Consider the following 21,188-nt stretch of genomic DNA (forward strand, 5'->3'; position numbering starts at 1 on the left):
TGGCTAAGTTGGCCGCTTTTACTTTTTGCGGTAGTCAATATTGACAATATTAACCCTCGCATGTGTACGGCGTTTTCCAGCTTCTAATGTGTAGGGGGTGGGGGTCGGTCGGACACCCCTGCCGTTCGGCCCCTGATCGAGCTAGAGCTTCGCGGAAAAAACGAGGGTGCTGCTCGTGACAAGAGGAAGCCGATGATACCCAATTTTAAGGTTCTAGGTCATTGGTTGACCTTCCAGGTCATGTCAATTTTCCAAAAGTCTGAAAAGTCGGGACCTGCTAGAACTGCGTATTGCGTAAAGTGAAACTGTTATCGGTTTTTTCGGGGTGCTTCTCACGAATATCTGATGCTAGTTTTGATCACAGATGATTTCTTCATGCATTTGGCCAGATCGGGTCAGGTCAGGTCAGGTCAGGTCAACCATTAGGCGTCCTACTGGCTATCCATAGTAGGTGTCAACTACCACTGACGGCGTCGTAGCATGTTACGAAGGCACTAAAACTATTTCGTCTGGATTCAAATGGATGCTTAATTCGAAATCAGCCCGAAAAACTACCCTAGAAACATGTAAAACTCGAAAAAGTGAACCGATGTCATCAAAGGTCAATGACCTGACCTGACCTTCAGGTGACCTTCACACCCACCGTGATGCATGGGACGAGCATCATTTCACATGTTTGGACGTCTACAATCACAAAAAGACTGGAAACACGCGGATAATGTGAGCTGACATACGCCAAATCGCGATTCCGGCCGAACATGGTCTCGAGAATCAGGTCACAGGTCAAAGGTCTTTTGGGTCAGGGTCATGAAATTTTCAGAGTAGGTGTAAAACTGATCAACTCGAGGGTACTAACCCTCGCCCGCACATGCCATTTTCCCATCCTAGAACGCAAATGGCGCGGGGGGTGGTTGCCACCCCCCGCGCCATTTCGTTCCTGTTGGAGATAGAGCTTAGCAGTAGGGACCAAAAAGATTCTTTGGGAAGAGACGAATCCAATGATACCCAGTTTTACCTTCTCAGGTCAGTCATTGACCTTCCAGGACAGGTCAAACTAAAAAATGTTGCTGTTTTGGGTCACCGTTGGATATCAAGTGCGCTGCTTATCAAATACCGATGACGATGCTGTTTTCTGGTGCCAAGCCAGCTAGAACCTCTTTGTCACACTATCCGACCAGAATTTTGCTGCTGAGGTCATTTCAGGTCAAGTTAGGTCAAGGTCAATTATATGTGTTTGTATGTCTGTGTGTGTCTGTGTGTATACTGATGTGTGCACCGATTGTTTTTGGGTCCATATCACATGAAATCATGATCTGAGAAGCTTTTACCAAAAATGCAGTCAAAAAAAAACTTCACAAAAAGTAAATTCAGCTTGCCTAAAACGCAATTATCTTAGATGACCTAGGTTGACCTTGACCCTGACCTTGACCCCTGTACATCGTCGAACCACATGTTCCATGATAGGTGGGAGGAAAGACTGGCAAAAAAGGCCGAAATCAGGGTGTCAAAAGCTTACAAGGCCCATGGCAAACGCAAGATGTTGAGAATTGGCCATTTGGGTCATGACATGACCTGAAAAACAAGGTCATATCTCCGAAACCAAAAATCACAGAAACTTGAAATTTTCAGTGGACATCAAGAAAGGATAGACGAGCAGCTATACGAAAAATCAGCCTTCTAGCTTTAAAAATGTTGAGTGCAGAGCAGAAAGACTGCCTGGGGGGGGGGGGGGTGGCAACCCCCCCCCATGTGCGGGCGAGGGCTAAGGGTTTCGTGGCGATCGGCCGCTTTTTGCGTGAGTTATTGCAAAAAATATGGGTGGTTCATCCGACCCTCCTACACATGCGAGGGTCAATGCTTTCAAATGCACTTATCGGTCGGTACCTTTTCGACATGGTACACCCTCAAAGCTCGTAACGAGCCTTCGCTCGGGTATCGCTCCCTCCCCCCCCCCCCCGCCCCCGCTTCATCGGCCATGGCTAGATTTCTGCACCCGTGCACCCACAATGTTCCAGCCGTTCCTACGCCCATGTAATTTAAGGACATTTTTTACACGATTTCTGCCTAAAACACCACATATAATACACTTCTAACATTTATTACTTCTGTTTAAGTCATAACATTGCAAAACGCAAAGTTTATCATTTCAGTTACGTGACCAAAGGTGTAGGTAGCAGGGGGTTGAGACAAACACTCAAAGGATTTCAAGTTTTATAATTAAATTATATAAGTTTCATAATGAAATTGAAAGATTGTATGTTTTGCTTATATAATACAAATTTAATTTTGTAGAATATTTTCCTAATAGGCGAAATTCTCCATAATAAGAAATGTCAGTGACGTCACCAGGGCTTTACTCAAAACATTCGACCTACCTGTTTCTTATAGGTATCTTGGTAAATAATTCGCCTAATCAACAAGCAAGCAAACAAACAAACAAGCAAACAACAAGTTTACCTATTGTTTAGGCGAATTATTTGCCATGACTTTGTATTTATGGATTGAAGAAGAGTTATATCGAAACACATGTGTAGGCGGTGTAGCCAACTTAAAGTAATATAACTCAAAAACGGTCCCATTGTTTTCCAATTATAATTCAATGTGTCTGTCAATATCAATGAAAAAGTACCTATGAATTGACTACTTAGTGAACCTTTTATGGCTAACGCCGGCCCTGAAGCCCGTGAATGAAAGTTGATGAGAATAAGGTTTTGGAAACGAGATATCTCCTCGATGGTCGCGTGAATCCAAACCCTCCGATAAATGCCGTTCTCACGGCTGAACTACCCTTCTCAAAGGTGAGGCATCTTTTATGCACCTGTATTTATAACAGTATGTGAACAGGAGTGAGCAACTAACACAACACTGGTTCATGGCATTTCATGTCTTTTATGCCTACATTAATCAAAGTATGAGACATTCACCCTTGCACAGTGTATGTACCTTAGGCGTAGATAATGGTACACAACTACTGGTAAATACTGTTACAAACAAGTGACCCGCGTAGTTGAAGCTTGAAATGATTGATAACTGTCACTAAAAAGAACGCGATAGACACTGATACCTTTTTTAATGATTTGGATGGCTGACATAATTGAATAAGTTAATGTTGATGTCTTGTTAAAAGGCCAAAAATTGCCGAATATTTTTTTTTGTCGTTTCCTACGCCTGTGCTGTGCATTGGCTCGATTGTGTATATCCCTATAGGACATTGACGGCGGACACGCCGACACTGAGGCCGCGCGGCACCCGGGCGCGACTAGTAGGGATGTTTCGCCGGCCGCTCGCAGATGAACGCCTTCTTGTGGTGGCAGGCGATGTCGTGCCAGACGATACCGTCGTGGTAGAACTCGTTCAGGACGGCCAGGCAGTATTCGTGTCCCTCGCGGTTGTCGGGCTGCGGGTAGCCGTTGCCGCCGGTGCGCGACCAGTTGGAGTACGAGTACGGGCCGATCGTCTTGCCGTTTACCCAGCGGAACGAGTAGCCGTGCTTGGTGCCCGACGTCCAGATGAAGGGCACGTCTGTAACGGCGAGAGAGTGTCAGTGAGAGGGAAAGTAAGAGAGAGAGAGAGAGAGACAGAGAGAGAGAGAGAGGGAGAGAGAGAGAGAGAGAGAAAGAGAGAGAGAGAGAGGGGGGGGGTAAGAGAGAGAGAGAGAGGGGAGAGAGAGAGAGAGAGAGAGAGAGAGAGAGAGAGAGAGAGAGAGAGTCATCGCTGTGCAGCTGGGAAAGGTGAAACATATACCTACTCGCGTTTGCGGGTTGTATCGTCATAGGTATGCTAAATCGTACCTACTTTGTATAATCGAGTGTATGTATAGTACGTCAATGCAAAACGCCAGAGTACAAATCCTCATTCAGGACATGTTGCTTCGATCTACTCGTGCTATTTGCGATATTATCGGCTCGCATTGTGAATAATTATCCCTTGCACAGCAAGGCCCACGGCTGAACTCACGGTATTTGCGGAGAAGGCTGGCGATGTAGTGGTCCTTCTCGTAGTTCTCAATGGAGACGAGCACCAGGCCGCGCGAGGCGCACTGGTAGGCGGCCTCCTGCCAGGTGTACTCGTAGTGGCTAGTCTCCGGCGCCAGGAACGACAGGAACAGGCCGCCTGCAGGTCAGAGGTCGCGGGTCAGAGCGGAGTCGAAAGGTCACCGGTAGACCGGATGCATTATGAATAGAGAGGGAGAGAGAGTCGCTTTTACTCTGTCGCTTTTACGTTATAAGCTGCATACTTGTAATGTATGGAGTCAACAAAACATTTGCAAATCAAGCTTCATTCTACATTAGAGTTTCTCAGCTGTCTTATAGTTTTCAACCTCATGATGACACTGTTATTTTTGAAGGATAGACAAGTATAAAAGCGCCTCTAATTATCATTCTAAAAGTTATTGCTATGAATTTGTCTTCATAGGATACCCGAAGGTAGTTTCTTCATTAGACAAACACTATTCTTTAGAATTGTGTTTTTCTATTGAAAAACAAACTGAGGGTGTTTCCATTTCGGGATAGGATTCGTGTTTGGTGCAGCGAATTGGGGCACCTTACAAGTAACATTTATGGGACGACGTTATTTCACTTGCCTTGATAATATCCTCCTCCTCCGACTGCGCCGTGGCTTCCGCCGTGACTTCCGCCGCTGATGAAACTACCACTGCCTCCGATGGCGCCTCCTGCAATAGCGCCTCCGACGGCGCCTCCTCCGCCTACATGCACTCCGCCGCCTCGACCGCCGTAGTGGCTCGCCACTGGAGGACCATAGGAGGCAGTGGCCACGCCGGCCAGTGCCACCACGGCTACGGGGAGGAGCAGACGCATCTGAAACGAACGGCCGACCCCCGGTCAGTGCTGCGCGGTCGAACTGACGACCTCAGGTCAGTGCTGTTCTGTCGAACGGTCGACCTCCAGTCAGTGCTGCGCAGTTGCGGATGCCGGAAATGCTGGCCAGACCAGCTCTGATTGAAGTTGGTTTGAGACAAGTCAAAACTGTTTGAAAATAAACCGTTCCATTTGACGTATTTCGAAAGCTCTGAGTTCGATCTACTATAGATGTGCATCTGATGTCGTTAGCAACGGAGTAGGTAAAAGAGTAGGTAAAAGTAATTTTGCTGTTCCGGGAGGTGACTGCCGAGCGTCAAACTGGTTAAGTTCGCATTGTCTTCCTCGGCCAGACGACGTTAGACACTGATCTGTTCTCGCCCTCTCACTGCACACACCTTGCAGTCGGCTGCAGTTGTTGAACTGGTGCCCGCCTGCCGGTCAGGTCGGCCTTTATAGCCGCCTGGCGACCGACCGGCGTCCCCATCCGCACCGGCCGGTCCGCTCGCCGCTCAGTGACATGGATGGCCTTGCAACGGGACACCTGCGGATGACAAAATTTCCCAAATCCCGCTTCCACTTTCTTCCGTCGACATCGCTAAGATGGCGCAAGGGTGCGGAAAAAAGTGCGCCAATGGTTCCTTCGGACAGAACCGGACGGCTCTGGCGGTGATTACGCGCGACTGGCGACAGGTTCCAATGGCGAAATATTCCGGATAGTAAGTCACACACCCGTATTTATCGACTATATACTGCAATTACGATGCTGAATGCTGTGTTTCCTACAAACCACTGTCGTTGCATTACATGTCACAAAAATAGGCATTAGTAGAAACGTGTCTGAAATACCAAGTGCAGTTAGTGCAAGTGTGAATCTGTGGCAGCCCTCAATACTGCGACATTCCGACTTTTCCTCAGCACTCGGCTGACGAATATTGTGACAAATATGTGCTTATTATATTTAGTGCTTAATCTCGCTTGCACCACTTTCGGTGCCACTCGAATTGTCAAATGACTATAGTTCGCATCAGGGCAGGCTACAATGCAAGCACCTAATTTGTGTCGCGACGTCTCATCAGACCATTTAGTGAGCCCGTTTACCGTCTCGAGAAAAGGACGAACAGACATTAAAGTAAGTTGTGTCCAATATGTTTCAAAATTTAAATGATAGGTAAAGCACATAAATAATAATTAAGCACCTATATAAAACATAAATGCTTGCAAGATTCTCGTTCTTATACTGGCATGACAATTTGATTAAAGATGATCAATTAGCTCAACCATCACCTGCTGTGGGCAAAATAGCTTACAATGCAAGATAATAAACGGCGATGGAAATACCGGTTTCGCGAATCCTCCGCAGTACCCAGAGCTACAAAAGTGTGGACTGTCGACTGATTACTGCCCGAATTCGGCCAGTTTCTGGGGCGGGATTATCCTGTCCTGAGAGTATAGGGGTACTGCAGGGCTTAGTGCTTGGCACAAGACCGGTTAGCCGACTTGATACGGTACACTTGACCCTGCCGACAGCTGTGAGACGACGGTGATGCTGTAACACGCACTTGGTGATAGATATCTAATCGACCGTCTGCATCGCCTGCAAAGGGCGGATGAGTTTAAGGCGATTACTTCAGAGTTTGGATTAGGAAGTAATGACACGAATCCCGAAACATTTTTCTGGGATGACCAAATAACCATCATCGACTCAAAGTTATAACTATCTGACGTCCTCGCTTTATGTAACCTTTTTGATCCTCTTCCGCATAATGGCATGAGGTCCACGACTTGGAAGGCAAATTTTACATTATTTTTTTCAGTATCTTATTCTCACCTCTTATCTTTATCGCATGATACGTTTTTTAAACCGAGGAAGTGGGAATATGTTTAGCGAACTGATTTCATGAATATTATAATAGAATACTTAAAGTTGGTACGTGACTCATGCAATCGATGGAAACATATTGCTCTCTAAAATCGGAGGCGATATTTTTGGGTTCATTAAGCACAGTGAAGTGGAGTTACTGAGTCATCGCGTTTCATCAGACCCCTTTGTTGAGCCCGCTGCACAGGTTTGCTGTGTTCGACAGGGGTTTCCGGCGCACTGAGGGACGTGGGTGAGGGAAAGTCACGACCCCGCCAGCACAGGGTCCCCGGGCCTGGCACGACTCGGTCTCGGCGCACGCCGCAGCAGCCCTCGCCTGCCACTCGGCACCAGTCCGGGCCGACGAATCGTCCCACCGTGTCGTCAAACACGCTGCACTGAGACGTTATCAGCGCATCGAGCTGGTATATTGCAACGGTTTGTCTGTTTAATTGGAGCTGATACGTACCTAATTCATCATCCGGTTGTAATCCGCACATGTGATTTTTAACTACTTTGCAAGGTCATGTTTCGACAGCGTTTTTATCTCCCTATCTATCGTTGTACAGTTTTGTCGGATCGACATTACACATTGACATCAGCACACTTGATGCCATCGGTCGGTGTCTCGTTAGAAGGCAGCTTTGTGGGTAATGCACGGAGCACGGCACGACCTGGAGGATCTGTAACGCACGACTGTCCCATCAGCAGTGGCGCACCCGTTCCAGCGACTGTCAGCAGCGGTCTGCAGCCTCGGTAGTGTCGATCGGTGTCGAAAGCGATCATTAGGAAGTGCACATCCTCTGCACTAGCACTATGTAGTACCAAATTGTTAGTACTTGATAAAATGAAAAAGTCGACTGTTCTTGCGACTGTCAGCAGCGGTTTGCGAGAGAATTGCTTAGTGCCAACTGCTACAACGTGTGATAGTGCCATTGCATCCATGAGGGCAAAGAGCGAGTACCTACCTTCTTTCATCGTCGTCGACTCCGAAGGCTTACTAAGCTTTACCAGTCCGCCCTTCCTAATCTCGTCCTTTCTTATTTCCTCTGCAGCCCGTCTCGTCGTCAATATAGCATGTACATGCATATCGTACGTATATAAGGACGGTACTGAGCGGATGCGGCATGCGGCCACTCCCGTACCCACTGCAGTATGATCCGCCTTGACCCCTTCCCGTGGATATTCCAGCTGTGATCCGCCGGCTTCCTCTGTAAACCGTAAACCGTCGGTCCATCTGTGTTCGTGACTGCACTGGTGATCGCGCGGTGTGGTACCGCGGGCGCGGCCGCACGCGTCTCCGGACGGCTGGGCTCGTCTCGTGAGCGCAGCAGCTAGAAGCTTCTAATTTCCTTCACTCGGCGAGGAGAAGCAGTTCCGAGTGGAGATGCTTCCTCAGCTTACGAGTAGTCATGTTTTGCTGCAAGAATCGACCCAGTCGCGGATAATATGGCTAGATTTGTTTGACAATTGTGCAGTTTAATAATGTTTTTTTTTGCCGTTCGTATTATCACCGACGACCATGCAGACAAGCGTTGCCAACGGGCGGCTCTCTGACAGATTATTTAGAAAAACGACATCCTTCTGCATGCTCTTTATTGTTTGTTACCTGCCGACTAGGTCGGACGAGAACTAAGTCGTTTAACCCATGACCTATAACGGGATGCTTTTGCAACATCCGTTCTCAAGCAGTCGTCCCTTTTGCGTCACGAACCGTTTACAAGTGTTCTGTTCATGTCAGCGCACATGTCTGGTACAATATGTGCAGGCACGGTTGTTTCTCGTAAAACGTTCTTATCAGGTAATTTAATCGCTTACCTCGTTTGCCGATTATAAGCTTTAGAGAAGACTTAAATGATCAAACTATGTATACCCCGGAATCTTTTTTGCTGGTTGGCAGACGTCGAAAAGACGACTGTCAAATTAGAACATAAATGAATGGAATTCCTAAACCATATGGATTGTTACGGGCTGCCGGAAGCCATACAAGCGAGATTAAATTGAAATTCGTCCACAACATGTTTAGGGGAGAGTGGGGCAAAGCGGCCACCCTAACGCTTCTCACGATGCCAACGCTTGATTTTTAAACTTGGAAAGATTCTTTCTATACCAATGTAATCCCTATTAAGTTGCCTTTTATTTCAACTGCGTTTTATTTCCAAAGGCGTTCACATATGAAAGATATTGACAAAACTTTAAGCCTATGCATATTGGCCACTTTGCCCCATACCCTGAGGCAAAGCGGCCACCGGCGTCTTCTCGAGCCCCGATATGAGAAACAAAATAGTTGCCTCGTGTACGACTAGGGTATTTGATGGTGACAAGGATAAGCGAGGATGGATGTTTACTTTATCATCTTCCACCTGTAGGTCAACAAAGAAAGGATTTTCATGAAAATAAACATTTAATTGCATTATTTGGTAACTCATGCAACTGAAAAGTGGCCAAGATGAATGTATGACGACACATTTGAATATAAATAATGTTTTTTATCCAGATGGAAGCAACTTATGGCCAATTGGGGGGTGGCCACTTTGCCCCGGCCGCTTTGCCCCGCGCATACCGTCCGAGACAAAAATATTCCAGCTCAGCTATTAGTGGGGTAAAAAACATTAAAATTGGTAGAATACATGTACGATAACCATGCAATGCATGGACAAGAACGCTTATAAAAATTCCTAACGGTTATGGAATAACATAACATTTAAAAATTGTAAACATAGTTGGTAACCTGGTAAGAAATGCTTTTCCGTGTTTCACAGAACAATGGTGATGGGCCTGAAACCCCGGTCTGGCTCATTCGAACGACCGTGGAGAGAAGTATAATTGGAAACCATAAATTGGAACTGACGCCAGCTATGAAGGGCTAAAACGATGGGTGGCCGCTTTGCCCCGGGTGGCCGCTTTGCCCCACTCTTCCCTACTCTTTTCCTTTTTGGAATGTGTAACAGTGATATAAATAATCGAACACTAGATGGCATATTTTGCGCTATAACTGTGCGTTTTGATAGATGCGTTTGAGGGGGCATTATTTTGGGTGTGGGAACTTTTGATTTTTATTTGTCTTATTTTGTCGGAGTTTGATATTGGTTTGAACGGCATGGTATGCTGGTGCTGGTTGCGGGTTGTTAGAGCCTTTCTCATGGTTTGCCTTTATCGAACTCAAACACACCCTACCCTACCCTAACCTACTCATACCCTACCTTACTCATAACCTATACGTAGTTACCCTTCCCATACTCGATTAAAGTAATGTACCAAATTTGAGCGCAATCAGCCCAGCCGTTCTTGAGATATAAAAGCGGCCCCCTGCACGTGCGCACGCGCTAACTGAGACTCCAGATGACTTGTGCCAGCCACCTTTCTAAATTGTCCCCAACAGTGTACAAAATTTGAGCGAAATCGGCCCAGCCGTTCTTGAGATGTATAAGTGGACCCCTCACGTGCGCACGTGCAATCGATCCACCCTACCTGTCACACATGACCATGCATCGCCAGGTGAGTGCCCCTTCCACCCACAGTCCAAGTTTCAGCGCAATCGGCCCAGTAGTAGCTGAGTTATTCCTAGTACAAAAATGTGCTGTTTACTGGTAGGCGCTTATTTTCAGTGTTTGGAATTCCCCTTGGCGGGCGGTGCATTGCAGCCCATGATTTGATAGCTATTGGCAAAAGTTGAATGACTTGCCGGCCATAAGCCATCGATCGGATTTTGTCGAAAAATACCTGTAACGTTAACAAAACACGGTCGTATGTTTGAGTCATTTTCACAAAAGTTTATTGACTTTTCGATAATATTTTGGGTGGATATTGGTCAAAAAAGAATGCTCTTTCCGAATATGTAGGTTTCATAGCGATTGATCAGCGTTTTCAATACGTTTTGATGTTGTAAAGGACAACGCGCTCCACGCGAATCAAATTTTCCAATTAATTTTTCATTATTATGGAAATGGTACGGATCATCACTTTTTATTTGTTTTCCTATCATTACACGTACATTTGTCTGCAAAATGATACAACACCGATTTCATTCCGTCAAGCCGTTTTCCAGCGGCATCGATTTTCCCGTCACAATGCACAAAATCGGTCATTTTTTCACAACCGGGGATGCTGTCTTGCACGTGGCACGTGCTACACTATGAAACCATATCAATACGCTAGGCCCATCTCTCCTCTATCCATTGGTGGCAACCGCTTTTCGCTGCGTCCACCCATTGCCGAGATATCAAGCCGGAAAGCGAGCCGTGTCGGCCCGATTTTCGGCCGACCGCCGCTATATAGACTAGATGGCATGTTTTGCGCCATAACTGTGCGTTTTGATAGATGCGTTTGATGGGGCATTAGTTTGGGTGTGGGAACTTATGATTTTTATTTGTCTTATTTTGTCGGAGTTGGATATTTGTTTGAACGGCATGGTATGCTGCTGCTGGTTGCGGGTTGTTAGAGCCGTTCTCATGGTTTGCCTTTATCGAACTCAAACCCACCCTACCCTACCCTAACCTACCCATACCCTACCTTACTAATAACCTACACATAGTTACCCTTCTCATACTCGATTAAAGTAACGTACCAAATTTGAGCGCAATCGGCCCAGCCGTTCTTGAGATATAAAACTGGCCCACTGCACGTGCGCACGCGCTAGCTGAGACTCCAAATGACTTGTGCCAGCCACCTTTCTAAATTGTCCCCAACAGTGTACAAAGTTTGAGCGAAATCGGCCCAGCCGTTCTTGAGATGTATAAGTGGACCACTCACGTGCGCACGTGCAGTCGATCCACCCTGCCTGTCACACATGACCATTCATCGCCAGGTGAGTGCCCCCTCCACCCACAGTCCAAGGTTCAACACAATCGGCCCAGTAGCAGCTGAGATATTCCTAGTAAGTACAATAATGTGCTGTTTACTGGTAGGCGCTTATTTTCAGTGTTTGGAATTCCCCTTTGCGGGCGGTGCATTGCAGCCCATGCTTTGATAGCTATTGTGAAAAGTTGTATGACTTGCCGGCCATAAGCTATCGATCGGATTTTGTCGAAAAATACCGGTAACGTTAACAAAACACGGTCACATGTTTGAGTCATTTTCACAAAAGTTTATTGACTTTTCGATAATATTTTGGGTGGATATTGGTCAGAAAAGAATGCTCTTTCTGAATATGTAGGTATCATAGCGATTGATCAGCGTTTTCAATACGTTTTGATGTTGTAAAGGACGTCGCGCTCCGCGCGAATCAAATTTTCAAATTAATTTTTCATTATTAAGGAAATGGTACGGATCATCAGTTTTTGTTTGATATTCTCTGATTACACATACATTTGTCTCAGTGGCGGCGGAAGGTATTCTAGGATAGGGGTGCAAACGATATTGAAGCGCCCCTTCCCACTGGGCGCCCCTTACCACATACACGGTTGTAGTAACACAAACAGTGAAGAGACGTTTGACAATGTGTTGTACCTGTTAACACGTTCAGAATTACAGTTTTTATGTAACGAGAAATAGTTAGGTACATTCCATAGCGTAAATGTAACCTTCATAATGTTCGTTTAGAAACAACCTCATCACCATATCATAAGATTCTCCGAATAAGGCATATTGAAAAGAGTTCCACGGTTCCAATACCTTCGTGTGGACTAGTGAATAAGGCGCCGAATCCATAACACTAACTCGGTGACAGAGAATTGCAGGCCGGTAAGCAGCATGCCGCCTGGGCTGCACTGCACTATTGCATTCAGCGGTGTCATCAGTATCACGTCAGCCCTTCGGAACGGACATCCTGGCTCAATTTCATCAGGTTTATGGTGGGAGTAGCAGGTTTGTGACGCCCCAGTGAAATAAATGCCGCCTTTCAACACCGATAGGAGCCCGAAATGAATGAATACAGGCAATCAACGCTGGTAGGTGTCCCAGCGAAATGAATGCATCTATGACCACCCAGAGGTGCCCCCATTTCAAACTAATACGACGGCGACGCCTCCACACCGATAGGGGCCCATCCCAGGGGAACGGAATAAATGCCGCCCCCTCATTGCCGGGCGCCCCAGGAGAATGAATGTTACACATCAACACCAATATGCCTCCCAGTGAAATGAATTATGAATGTCGCCTTTCGACGCCGGTAGGCGCCCCAGACACCAGTGGATTTACTGCCGCCTTAAAACACCGATAGGCACCTCAGTGAAGCGAATGCCGGACTATACCACCGATAAGCGCCCCGGATGAATAAATACCACCCGTCAACGCCGATAGGCGCCTCAGTGAAATTAATGCCGCCCCAATCTCCGATAGGCGCCCCAGGTGATACATGTCGCGCATCAACACCAACGGGCGCCCCATTGAAATGAATACCGCCCTTCAACACTGGCAGACGCCCCAGTGGAATGAATGCCGCCCCACATTGCCGATGGCCGTCCCTGCACTGGAAAATCAGTTTCGCCCCTATACAGGCGCCCATAGAAGTTTGCAGAGTGCTATTCCTGGTCATAATCATCTCCCCAGTAAAAAAAAAAACGCAAAATACGCCCTAGCACTAGGGGTGTAACCGCCCATACGGACAGTGCAATTTTACAGGCCCCAATCTCGGACCTCCCTTAACATTCCTATGTTGTAAACGGCAAACCGCCCCCGATAAATGTTACACAAACTAATTTCCTCTCGCATATCGGCCATCAGGCGCCCCTTTTTGTCGCATGGACCCTGCAACGCTATAAGCCCTCATATGTTCGTGTTGGCGTTCGGAGGCTATCGCCTTCAAAGACGTCTCCATAAATGTTTCTTTTTCGTCCCACACACAGGCGCCCCTCTTTCGCATGCAGGCGCCCCTCTTCCGCATGGCGCGCTTCTCGAGTGGCTGCGCCCTCCTAGCCTTTATCGCCTGGCAAGATTATATTCGACAGGGTTGGCAGCATCTGCCTTTGTTTCAGATAAGGATGCCCTCCACTCTTCAGCATATCAAAAGATACTTTTCCCACGTCATTGCCACCCTCTTCGTGTCACAAGTGCCTTTATCAGTTGCGGTGTCGCACTGCTCAGCTTTATGGCTGCCGCACCTCTTAACTTCCTGCCTCCTCTACAGATTTTCGAGGCGCCCCTTTCCATAGCTTTAGGGTGCAGCTGCCCCCCTTGCCCCCCTGCTTCCGCCGCCACTGATTTGTCTGCAAAATGATACAACACCGATTTCATTCCGTCAAGCCGTTTTCCAGCGGCATCGATTTTCCCGTCACAATGCACGAAATCGGTCATTTTTTGACAACCGGGGGTGCTGTCTTGCACGTGGCGCGTGCTATACTATGAAACCATATCAATACGCTAGGCCCATCTCTCCTCTATCCAGTGGTGGAAACCCCACCTCGCTACGGCAATCTGTCACCGAGTTTTGGGCCCGGGAAGTGGGCGCCGCAGGCCGGTTTTCGCCCGATCTTCGATTTGACCGTTTCCCGTGTTAACCCTATGGCGCACGCGAGCGCGTGCGGACGGCGCACCCCTGGGCCGATCACGCCCAAATTTTAATACAAAGGCCGCCCACGCCCACAGATTTGGCATGCCAAATTTCACGCCGATACGCGGCGCCTTTCAGGCGCAATAAGACACATAAGTCATGACGGATCACGCACGCACAGACATGTTATAATTACGAGCGAGCGAGCGCAGCGAGCGAAGTGAGTCTTTTCAATATAACGGAAAAATCTCAGTATGAGCGGCCCGGCCCGGCCCGGCCCGGCCCGGCCCGGCCCGGCCCGGCCTGTAACGCTTTTGAGAGGCTTATATCTCAGCAACCGCTGGCCCGATTGGCCTGCGGTATTTTTTGTTGGGTAGCCCCATCCCTTCTACCCCGTAATTGACTACTTTTGATACATCTCAGTGACCGTCGTGGCACGTGCCACGTGAAAAGTCAAGGGTGTTCAAGCTGTTTTGCAAAAGTAGTGATTTTGAGAGGCACATATCTCAGCAGCCGCTTTGGCGATTGACTTGCGGTAAATTTTGTAGGGTAGCAGCATCCCTTCTACCCAAAATAGGATACTCTCGATGCATGTGGGTCACCCCCAGTGCACGTGCAAAATACAACAATAAGAGGTGCCAAATTTGTTCCCATTTCAGTAACTCGGTAATTACTGGGGCGATTTCGCTGAAACTTGGCATACAGGTAGGCACCCACCAGGCAATGCATTCCCATGTGTTGCGGTTAGGGTGCTACTGCACGTGCGCACGTGCAGGGGGCGTTTCCAGATCTCGAGAACGGCTGGGCCGATTGCGCTCAAATTTGGTACACGGCTGGGGACCGGTTAGTAGGGTGCCGTGCAAAAGTCATTTTGGACCCCGTTTGCACGTGCGCACGTGCAGAATGCCGCTTCCAGATCTCAGGAACGGCTGGGCCGATTGCGTTCAAATTTGGCACACCGCTAGCGACCGGTTAGAAGGGTGTTTTGCACAAGCCCGTTGGAAGTACCCTCTCGCCCTTCCGCACGTGCCGGGCTCACTATCTCGCTCGCTCGTTCTTCGCCCAAAAGGCGTTTTACTGGTTCATAATATAGATATCAGTAACCCAACTTATGACTATGGTTATATTCCATTCCTAAAGGGCTTTCTAAGTACGAGCCTTTGAAAAAGAGAATATTATATCTACATAAACGTGGGGTCGAATACCGCCAATAGCTGCTATCGACCAGCACTGAAGTTCCTCCGTTATTCATCCAATCTCTGGCTCCTTTTACGCCCAACTTAGACGCATAGTGAACAAGCTTAAACAACATTCATTTGCTATAGGTACCTATGTCTTCCTTTTACGAAGAGGATTAAACAATAACATAGTGGAGAGTTCGAAATCGTGCCGGTTTCTTCAGAACTGGCTGGTGCAGCTTACGCCTTACTCCATTCCTCGTGTCAGAATGGGTTCAGAGATTTCCAGCTGTTGCCTCCGATCCAGTCCGCTGACATGGTTTGACCCGCGCCGTCCGTAGTTGATCCACGCGATGCAGTGTGGTCCGATGGCGACGACACGTGCTTGCGCCATTTTCACCTCAGCCCAGCTTACAGTTGCGAGCTAGCTTTCACATAACGATAAGAACATGTGAAAACTGCCTCAACATGATAATGAATATGAGCAGCTGGCTAATTTTGGAAAATGCAGCGTCTTTAGCTTTATTTCGTGTTATCCCCCCAAAAATATGCCAATGACTCGCTATTCAGGTACCCACTATAAATAGGCACTCGTGCCATGTTAACGAGCAGATACGTTTTTAGCGAGCAGATAAAGTTTGACACGCTTTAGACTTTACCGGCATCGTGTTCCTTTCACTAAGGCGTCGCCGTCGAAGGAACTAGCATTTGACCTTAAAATGTCATTTTGAATATTTGACTTATTTTCAAGGCCATGACCTGACCAGAAAAGATAATATTGCATTTCAGTCGATCCGTATCATTGAGCTCAACACAACAGAGGTGTTGTCATCGCTCTAGTACGTCTCTAACAAAAGCTAGCGGCTAGGTGAAACCTTTCATGACCTGAGGTGACCTCAACAGGAATAAATATGGGTCACGAGTGCACTTTGCCGAGTTAATGTGTCATGCTTACCTGTACCCCAATGTTTGGAGTGTTTGGTATGCGAACAATTGCTTAACTTCTAATGATGTATAGGTAGGTGTTTAGGCGAGCGTTGTCTGCTATTAACTGCATTGCAATCTCTCAGAAATTCTTCGGCGATGTTTTGGTGAAACGGGGAAACTTTGTAAAGGCTGCACGGGGAATGTTTATCTTCTAGATGTAGGTTTGCACTTACCTATGTACATGCATATGCAAGGGCGGCGCCACCGTGGGGGCAGTGGGGGCAGACTGCCCCCACTGGCAGGAAGCCGTGGGGGCAAGACTATGTTTTTGCCCCCACAAAATTTGGCTGATATGTGGGAACAGAAGACCGGTGCAACATTCATTATAGGCGGTTATAATAGTACGCCTGTTTTTGACGGTCCTCGCATCAAGTGCGTCAGCAGAACGTTCGTTCTCGGACCGTCTGTCGCATATCTCCTACTCCCACTCATTCTCCTACTCATTTTCATTCACCAAAAGGCTGCCCTCGAGCTTGATCTCGAGGAGGTTGAGAAGTAGTTTATCAAAAGTCGGCCAGAGAAGAGATCACCCTCTTTTGGGAACCCTTAGACTGAGACTGAGCTCAGAGAGGTATGACAAAATGTGATAGGTATGTATATCCGGGTGATCTGGAAATGTATGTGGGTCGCCATAATGGAGCTTATTCTTCATTCAATTCAAGGTCAAGGTCATTCAAATTCAAGGGCACGGTCATGCTCAAAATTGACCACAAACTTTGCACTTTTTCTTATACCTTGTATACTAAATTCCGAGATGTTTTGATACGTTGTCAAGCTTAGCGGACCCCTATTTGTGCTTCAGCTTACGATACAAGGCTGCTACAAGGTCAAAGTCACAAGAGAGTATCCTTGCTAGAGGCTCTTTCACTATTCAAGTCAGGCATAATAATTAAGACATGTTTTGCCATACTGAGGCTCTAAATGAATGCTTACAGCAAAATGGATGCCAGAGGCCCAGAATCTTGATCAGCGGCTACGAAATCATCACAAATGACCTTCCATGTGTAAAAAATCAACCAAATGTCATTCGAGGTTACATGAGGTCAACATAAAACTTGACCTTTTCCAAACAATATATATGTCATTCGACGCGTCTCGACAAGACTAATGCGAATGTACTATTGAGCGCAGAATCCGCGCTCATACCGGGACCGAAGCGGGACAGGTCTGGTGTATCAGAGAGTGTACCGATAGTGCGCTGCGGAACAGTATCCCATCCAGGCGGCTGCTGTCTGGTGAACTTGGGTCAGCCGCCGCACGGAAGGCAGCCGCCCCGGCCTCCCTCCCCCCGAGTGGGGGAGGGAGGCCGGGGAAGGGGAGCGATTCATGCAGTCGCAGCCCGCGCGGAGTTAGTGCGGCAGTGTGTACTGTGTATATTGGGATTATTTCTCCAGCAAAGTTTTGGGCTTGCTTGAAGTCCACTGATCACGGTGGCTGTTTGCGGGGAGCGGGCCCGGGCGGTGTCAGCAGATAGCTGTTCCCCTACACAGGCAGGCCACAGACATGGCGAAACGGTGTATTACTGTAATAGGTATGGCCGACCAGCCGGGGAAAGACCCCTTTCTGTAGGAATGCGATTAAAGAGGCTTCTGTGTTTTAAGGTGTGCCGTTACGTAGTTTCGGATCGTCCTTAAATTCCGCGCCCTCTTTGCTCTCACCGCAACGTTTTATAGAAAAACTCCTGATGTTTTTGGCCTTGCTCCTTGCTCTTAACCTTGCTCTTCCAGACCATGAGCACACTTTTTATTAACTATAAATGGAAGTTTGCCATGTTTCTCAAAAATGCTCATCTCACCTTAGTAAAAAAAAAAAAATCCGTTCCTATCAAATAAGTACCGGAAGCACAAATCTCACCGGAAGTCTGAGCCGAACTATAAGCGAAAATGCCACAACTTTCCTATGGCCACCGCCATTCTGTCTGAACTAGACTTTGTTAATACTGTATGAGTCATTTGCCCTTATCCTCAATACTTTAAGTAAACTGTAATGGCAAAAAATACACTACAAAAGCGAACTAGACTTTTTGTTTCTCCAAACTATATGGTAACATAACGTCAATGTGACATAACAATTTACATTTATTGGGCATGCGTCACGAATGCGTGCCCCTCGGTATTACCGTTATGAAAGTTGCCCGAATCGGCGCTTAAAGGTAGTGTGCCACCTTCCAATGATTTCCCATTTTATTTTTCCTAGGATAAGAAGCTTCTGTTTTTACCTGATATCGCAAAAAAATCAAAAATGGGCCTAAAATAGTGTTTTTTCGCCTAAAAGTTTATCGGTTTTTCGATATGTATAACAACTGTAGTGGGCTGACCTGCAAACAGGCGTCGGCAACAATCGCGAAGGCGGCGCACATGTGACAATAAGCAATAAGCAAAGGTCATTATAGAGTTACGACGTACGGGAATGAGTTATCAGCTGTCTAATCGTAGTCAACACAATGTCGAATTTAAACTGTAAGCCTGTATTGGTATTGTTTCTTTAATTTGGCTGTCGAACATTAATTTATGGTTTGAAATATTATTTTATGTAAAATAACTGATATGAAACAGCCGTCTCTAAAGTTATGACCCCATCTCACCACATGAAAATGGCAGAAATGACAATGATCAGCTGACGCATTTTTCTTGGCCGAAGTCAGAGCGCGCGGCCCGACGCACCACCACCGCACCACAAAGTATGAGCAGAAGCGCCCAAAGCCAGGGCCCCGGTAACGTGAGGTAGCCGAGTCGGGGCAGCGTGCGCTGACCCAAGCCGGGGCCGCGGCTTTGGGCCGCGGTCTACCGCATCCCCGGGCAGCCCCGGGCTATCACATGACACCGGGAGGACGCGCGGTCCCGGCTTGGGTCAATGCACGCTGCCCTGACTCGGCTACCTCACGTTACCGGGGCCCTGGCTTTGGGTGCGGTCTACCGCACCACCTAACAGGCGTGTTCAAAAACGCAGGAGATGATGATGAACGGGTTTATCGAAACTTGATTGGATGAGCCTATCGGTAATAGCGATTTCAGTGTGTGCATTTATTGTTCATAGTGGTGTGAAATGTGGTTGGGGTACGACCGACAACCCGTCGGGGCGAATTTCGCACTGGGGTACTCAAAATTTGAAGAATTTAAGACGTTTCCATGACTTTTGAAGGTATGGATAAGTTCTAAAAATCCGGTTCTCCTTATCTGGGCCATTAACTCCATACGGTCCAGGAAAGCTGGCACACTACCTTTAAGAACTTTGCAATTTAAAAATTTAGCCCTCGCCCGTGGACGGCATTTCGCCATCATTTCCAGTGGAGGGGGGGGGGGATACGACCCCTTCTGCCGTTTCGAAACGCGTCGTCGTAGAGCTTAGCGGAAAAACAGCGTATTGCTCTCGACGAGAGCTCGCGATTGCGCATATTACTTTTGACCATAGGTCAATATTTGACCTAGGTTTGGCAGGTTAAAAATCAAAGCTCGGGAAAATCGGCATTTTTAACTTTGCGCGCCTGTAGCGTCGCCGCTATGGCAGATATCGTCATGGAATTTTCACTATCGTATTTCTTGATGAATTTGGTGCATTTTGGTGTATAGTTTGTCACATTTTACGCGATAACTTCCGGAGCAAAGCGCCCGGAAGCCGGCGGGGTCGCGTTCGCGCCCCGGGTGGTCGAAAATGCCGTCTGACAGTTGGGGTCGGAAATGTGATCTAACCTGTCGGCGACTTCTCCTTGGCCCTGAGACGGTCAATAAACCAAGTGCCCGAGCTTTATTTGGCCGTCAGATTCGAATTCAGGGCCAAAAATTACCGCCGGAAAGTCAAACTTCAAGAGGTCACCAGAGGTCACTAACCTGAACTAGACCTGACCTGACCTTGACCCTACATAGGTCAATGGAGGGTGTGTCAGTGCCATGTCAGTCACTTTTGACCCAAACAATGCCAAAGTGTAACCGATATCATCGTTAAAAGCACGAAAAACTACGATTTCGTGCAAAATCGGCCTGACCTTGTTACCTTTGTGACGTCATAGCTCTGTTACCTGACCTGACCCGGCCATTTTTTCGCCAAAAGTTGCGCAAAGGATGGTCCATAAGGTAGCCGGAAAGCTGGCGGCACGTAGTGCCGCCTTTTTCGCTATTCGTGAAAAACCTCAGGAGGGTACGACCCTTTCCACGGACAACAATTAAAATAAATATTACATAGTGCACCAATCTTCCTTTTCATCTTTTGCACAACCGTTTTAGGAATCATCAATGCAAAAGATGTCGAAGCCGGAACCGTAGTCGGTCGGAGTGAACAGTTTTATTAGTAGTCGGAGTCATTCAAAATTTGTCGAAGCCCTGAGTGCTGATAAAACTCTCGCTGTCAATGAATTAGAGTTGACTAATTCATTGTTAGAGGAAATGACTGCAATAGAGGAATGACTGCATGCTAGTAGCACCTACGTCTAAAAACGAAGCTTAACAGTTTTTCAAATAATAAAACAAGACATGCCAGGAGTGTCAGCTATATATTTCTTCAAGTGAAGTCCTGGGGTTTGTCGGGTAAAAGGTTGAGTAATCAGGTCTATTCTCACTGCACATAATCCAGCGATGCTATATATAAGTGCTGCTGATCATAGCACTCCTAGCTCGCACTAATAGTTCATACGTTTCAAGTCCCCTGAATATCACATCACGAAAAAAATCAGGCATCAGCCTCTTGTCACTGAGTCACAAGTCACATTTGTACTAATATATATCTTGCACACTAATCACATGTAGGTAACATAAGTAAATAAATGAGTCCAATTCAAATAATCAACATAAGTAAAATTTATAAACAAAACACTGTTCTTTAACATAAGATGACAAACAAACAGAACGGTTTAGTAGGAGGTGTGGCCGCCCGCTGCCTCGGAGCACTGCTCCAGCCGCTGCCTCATCGAGGCCACCAGG

The 21,188-nt window shown here is 47.2% G+C and overlaps 1 protein-coding gene across 1 annotated transcript; it reads right to left on the reverse strand.

The window, feature by feature from the left end:
- Positions 1-2,805: 2,805 nt before the first annotated feature.
- LOC122370354 (L-selectin-like) lies at positions 2,806-18,619 on the reverse strand. Its single transcript, XM_043345874.1, has 4 exons — positions 18,593-18,619; positions 4,586-4,820; positions 3,958-4,113; positions 2,806-3,522 (listed from the first exon to the last, which is right to left on the reverse strand). The coding sequence occupies exons 2-4, from the start codon at positions 4,818-4,820 to the stop codon at positions 3,260-3,262; spliced, it is 654 nt and encodes a 217-aa protein (XP_043201809.1). The 5' UTR covers positions 18,593-18,619; the 3' UTR covers positions 2,806-3,259.
- Positions 18,620-21,188: the final 2,569 nt, after the last annotated feature.

This window comes from Amphibalanus amphitrite, unplaced genomic scaffold (genome assembly GCF_019059575.1).
Source record: "Amphibalanus amphitrite isolate SeventyFive unplaced genomic scaffold, NRLGWU_Aamphi_draft 001126F_arrow, whole genome shotgun sequence".
NCBI lineage: Eukaryota > Metazoa > Arthropoda > Thecostraca > Balanomorpha > Balanidae > Amphibalanus > Amphibalanus amphitrite.

What these genes read in the sequence shown, in the direction of transcription:
- LOC122370354 (XM_043345874.1), bottom strand. Translation starts at nt 4,820, where the DNA reads ATGCGTCTGCTCCTCCCCGTAGCCGTGGTGGCACTGGCCGGCGTGGCC. An exon ending in AGGAGGAGGATATTATCAAG is followed by an intron (nt 4,114 to 4,585) that starts GCAAGTGAAATA and finishes TCTGACCTGCAG; the next exon opens with GCGGCCTGTTCCTGTCGTTC. An exon ending in CAGCCTTCTCCGCAAATACC is followed by an intron (nt 3,523 to 3,957) that starts GTGAGTTCAGCC and finishes TCGCCGTTACAG; the next exon opens with ACGTGCCCTTCATCTGGACG.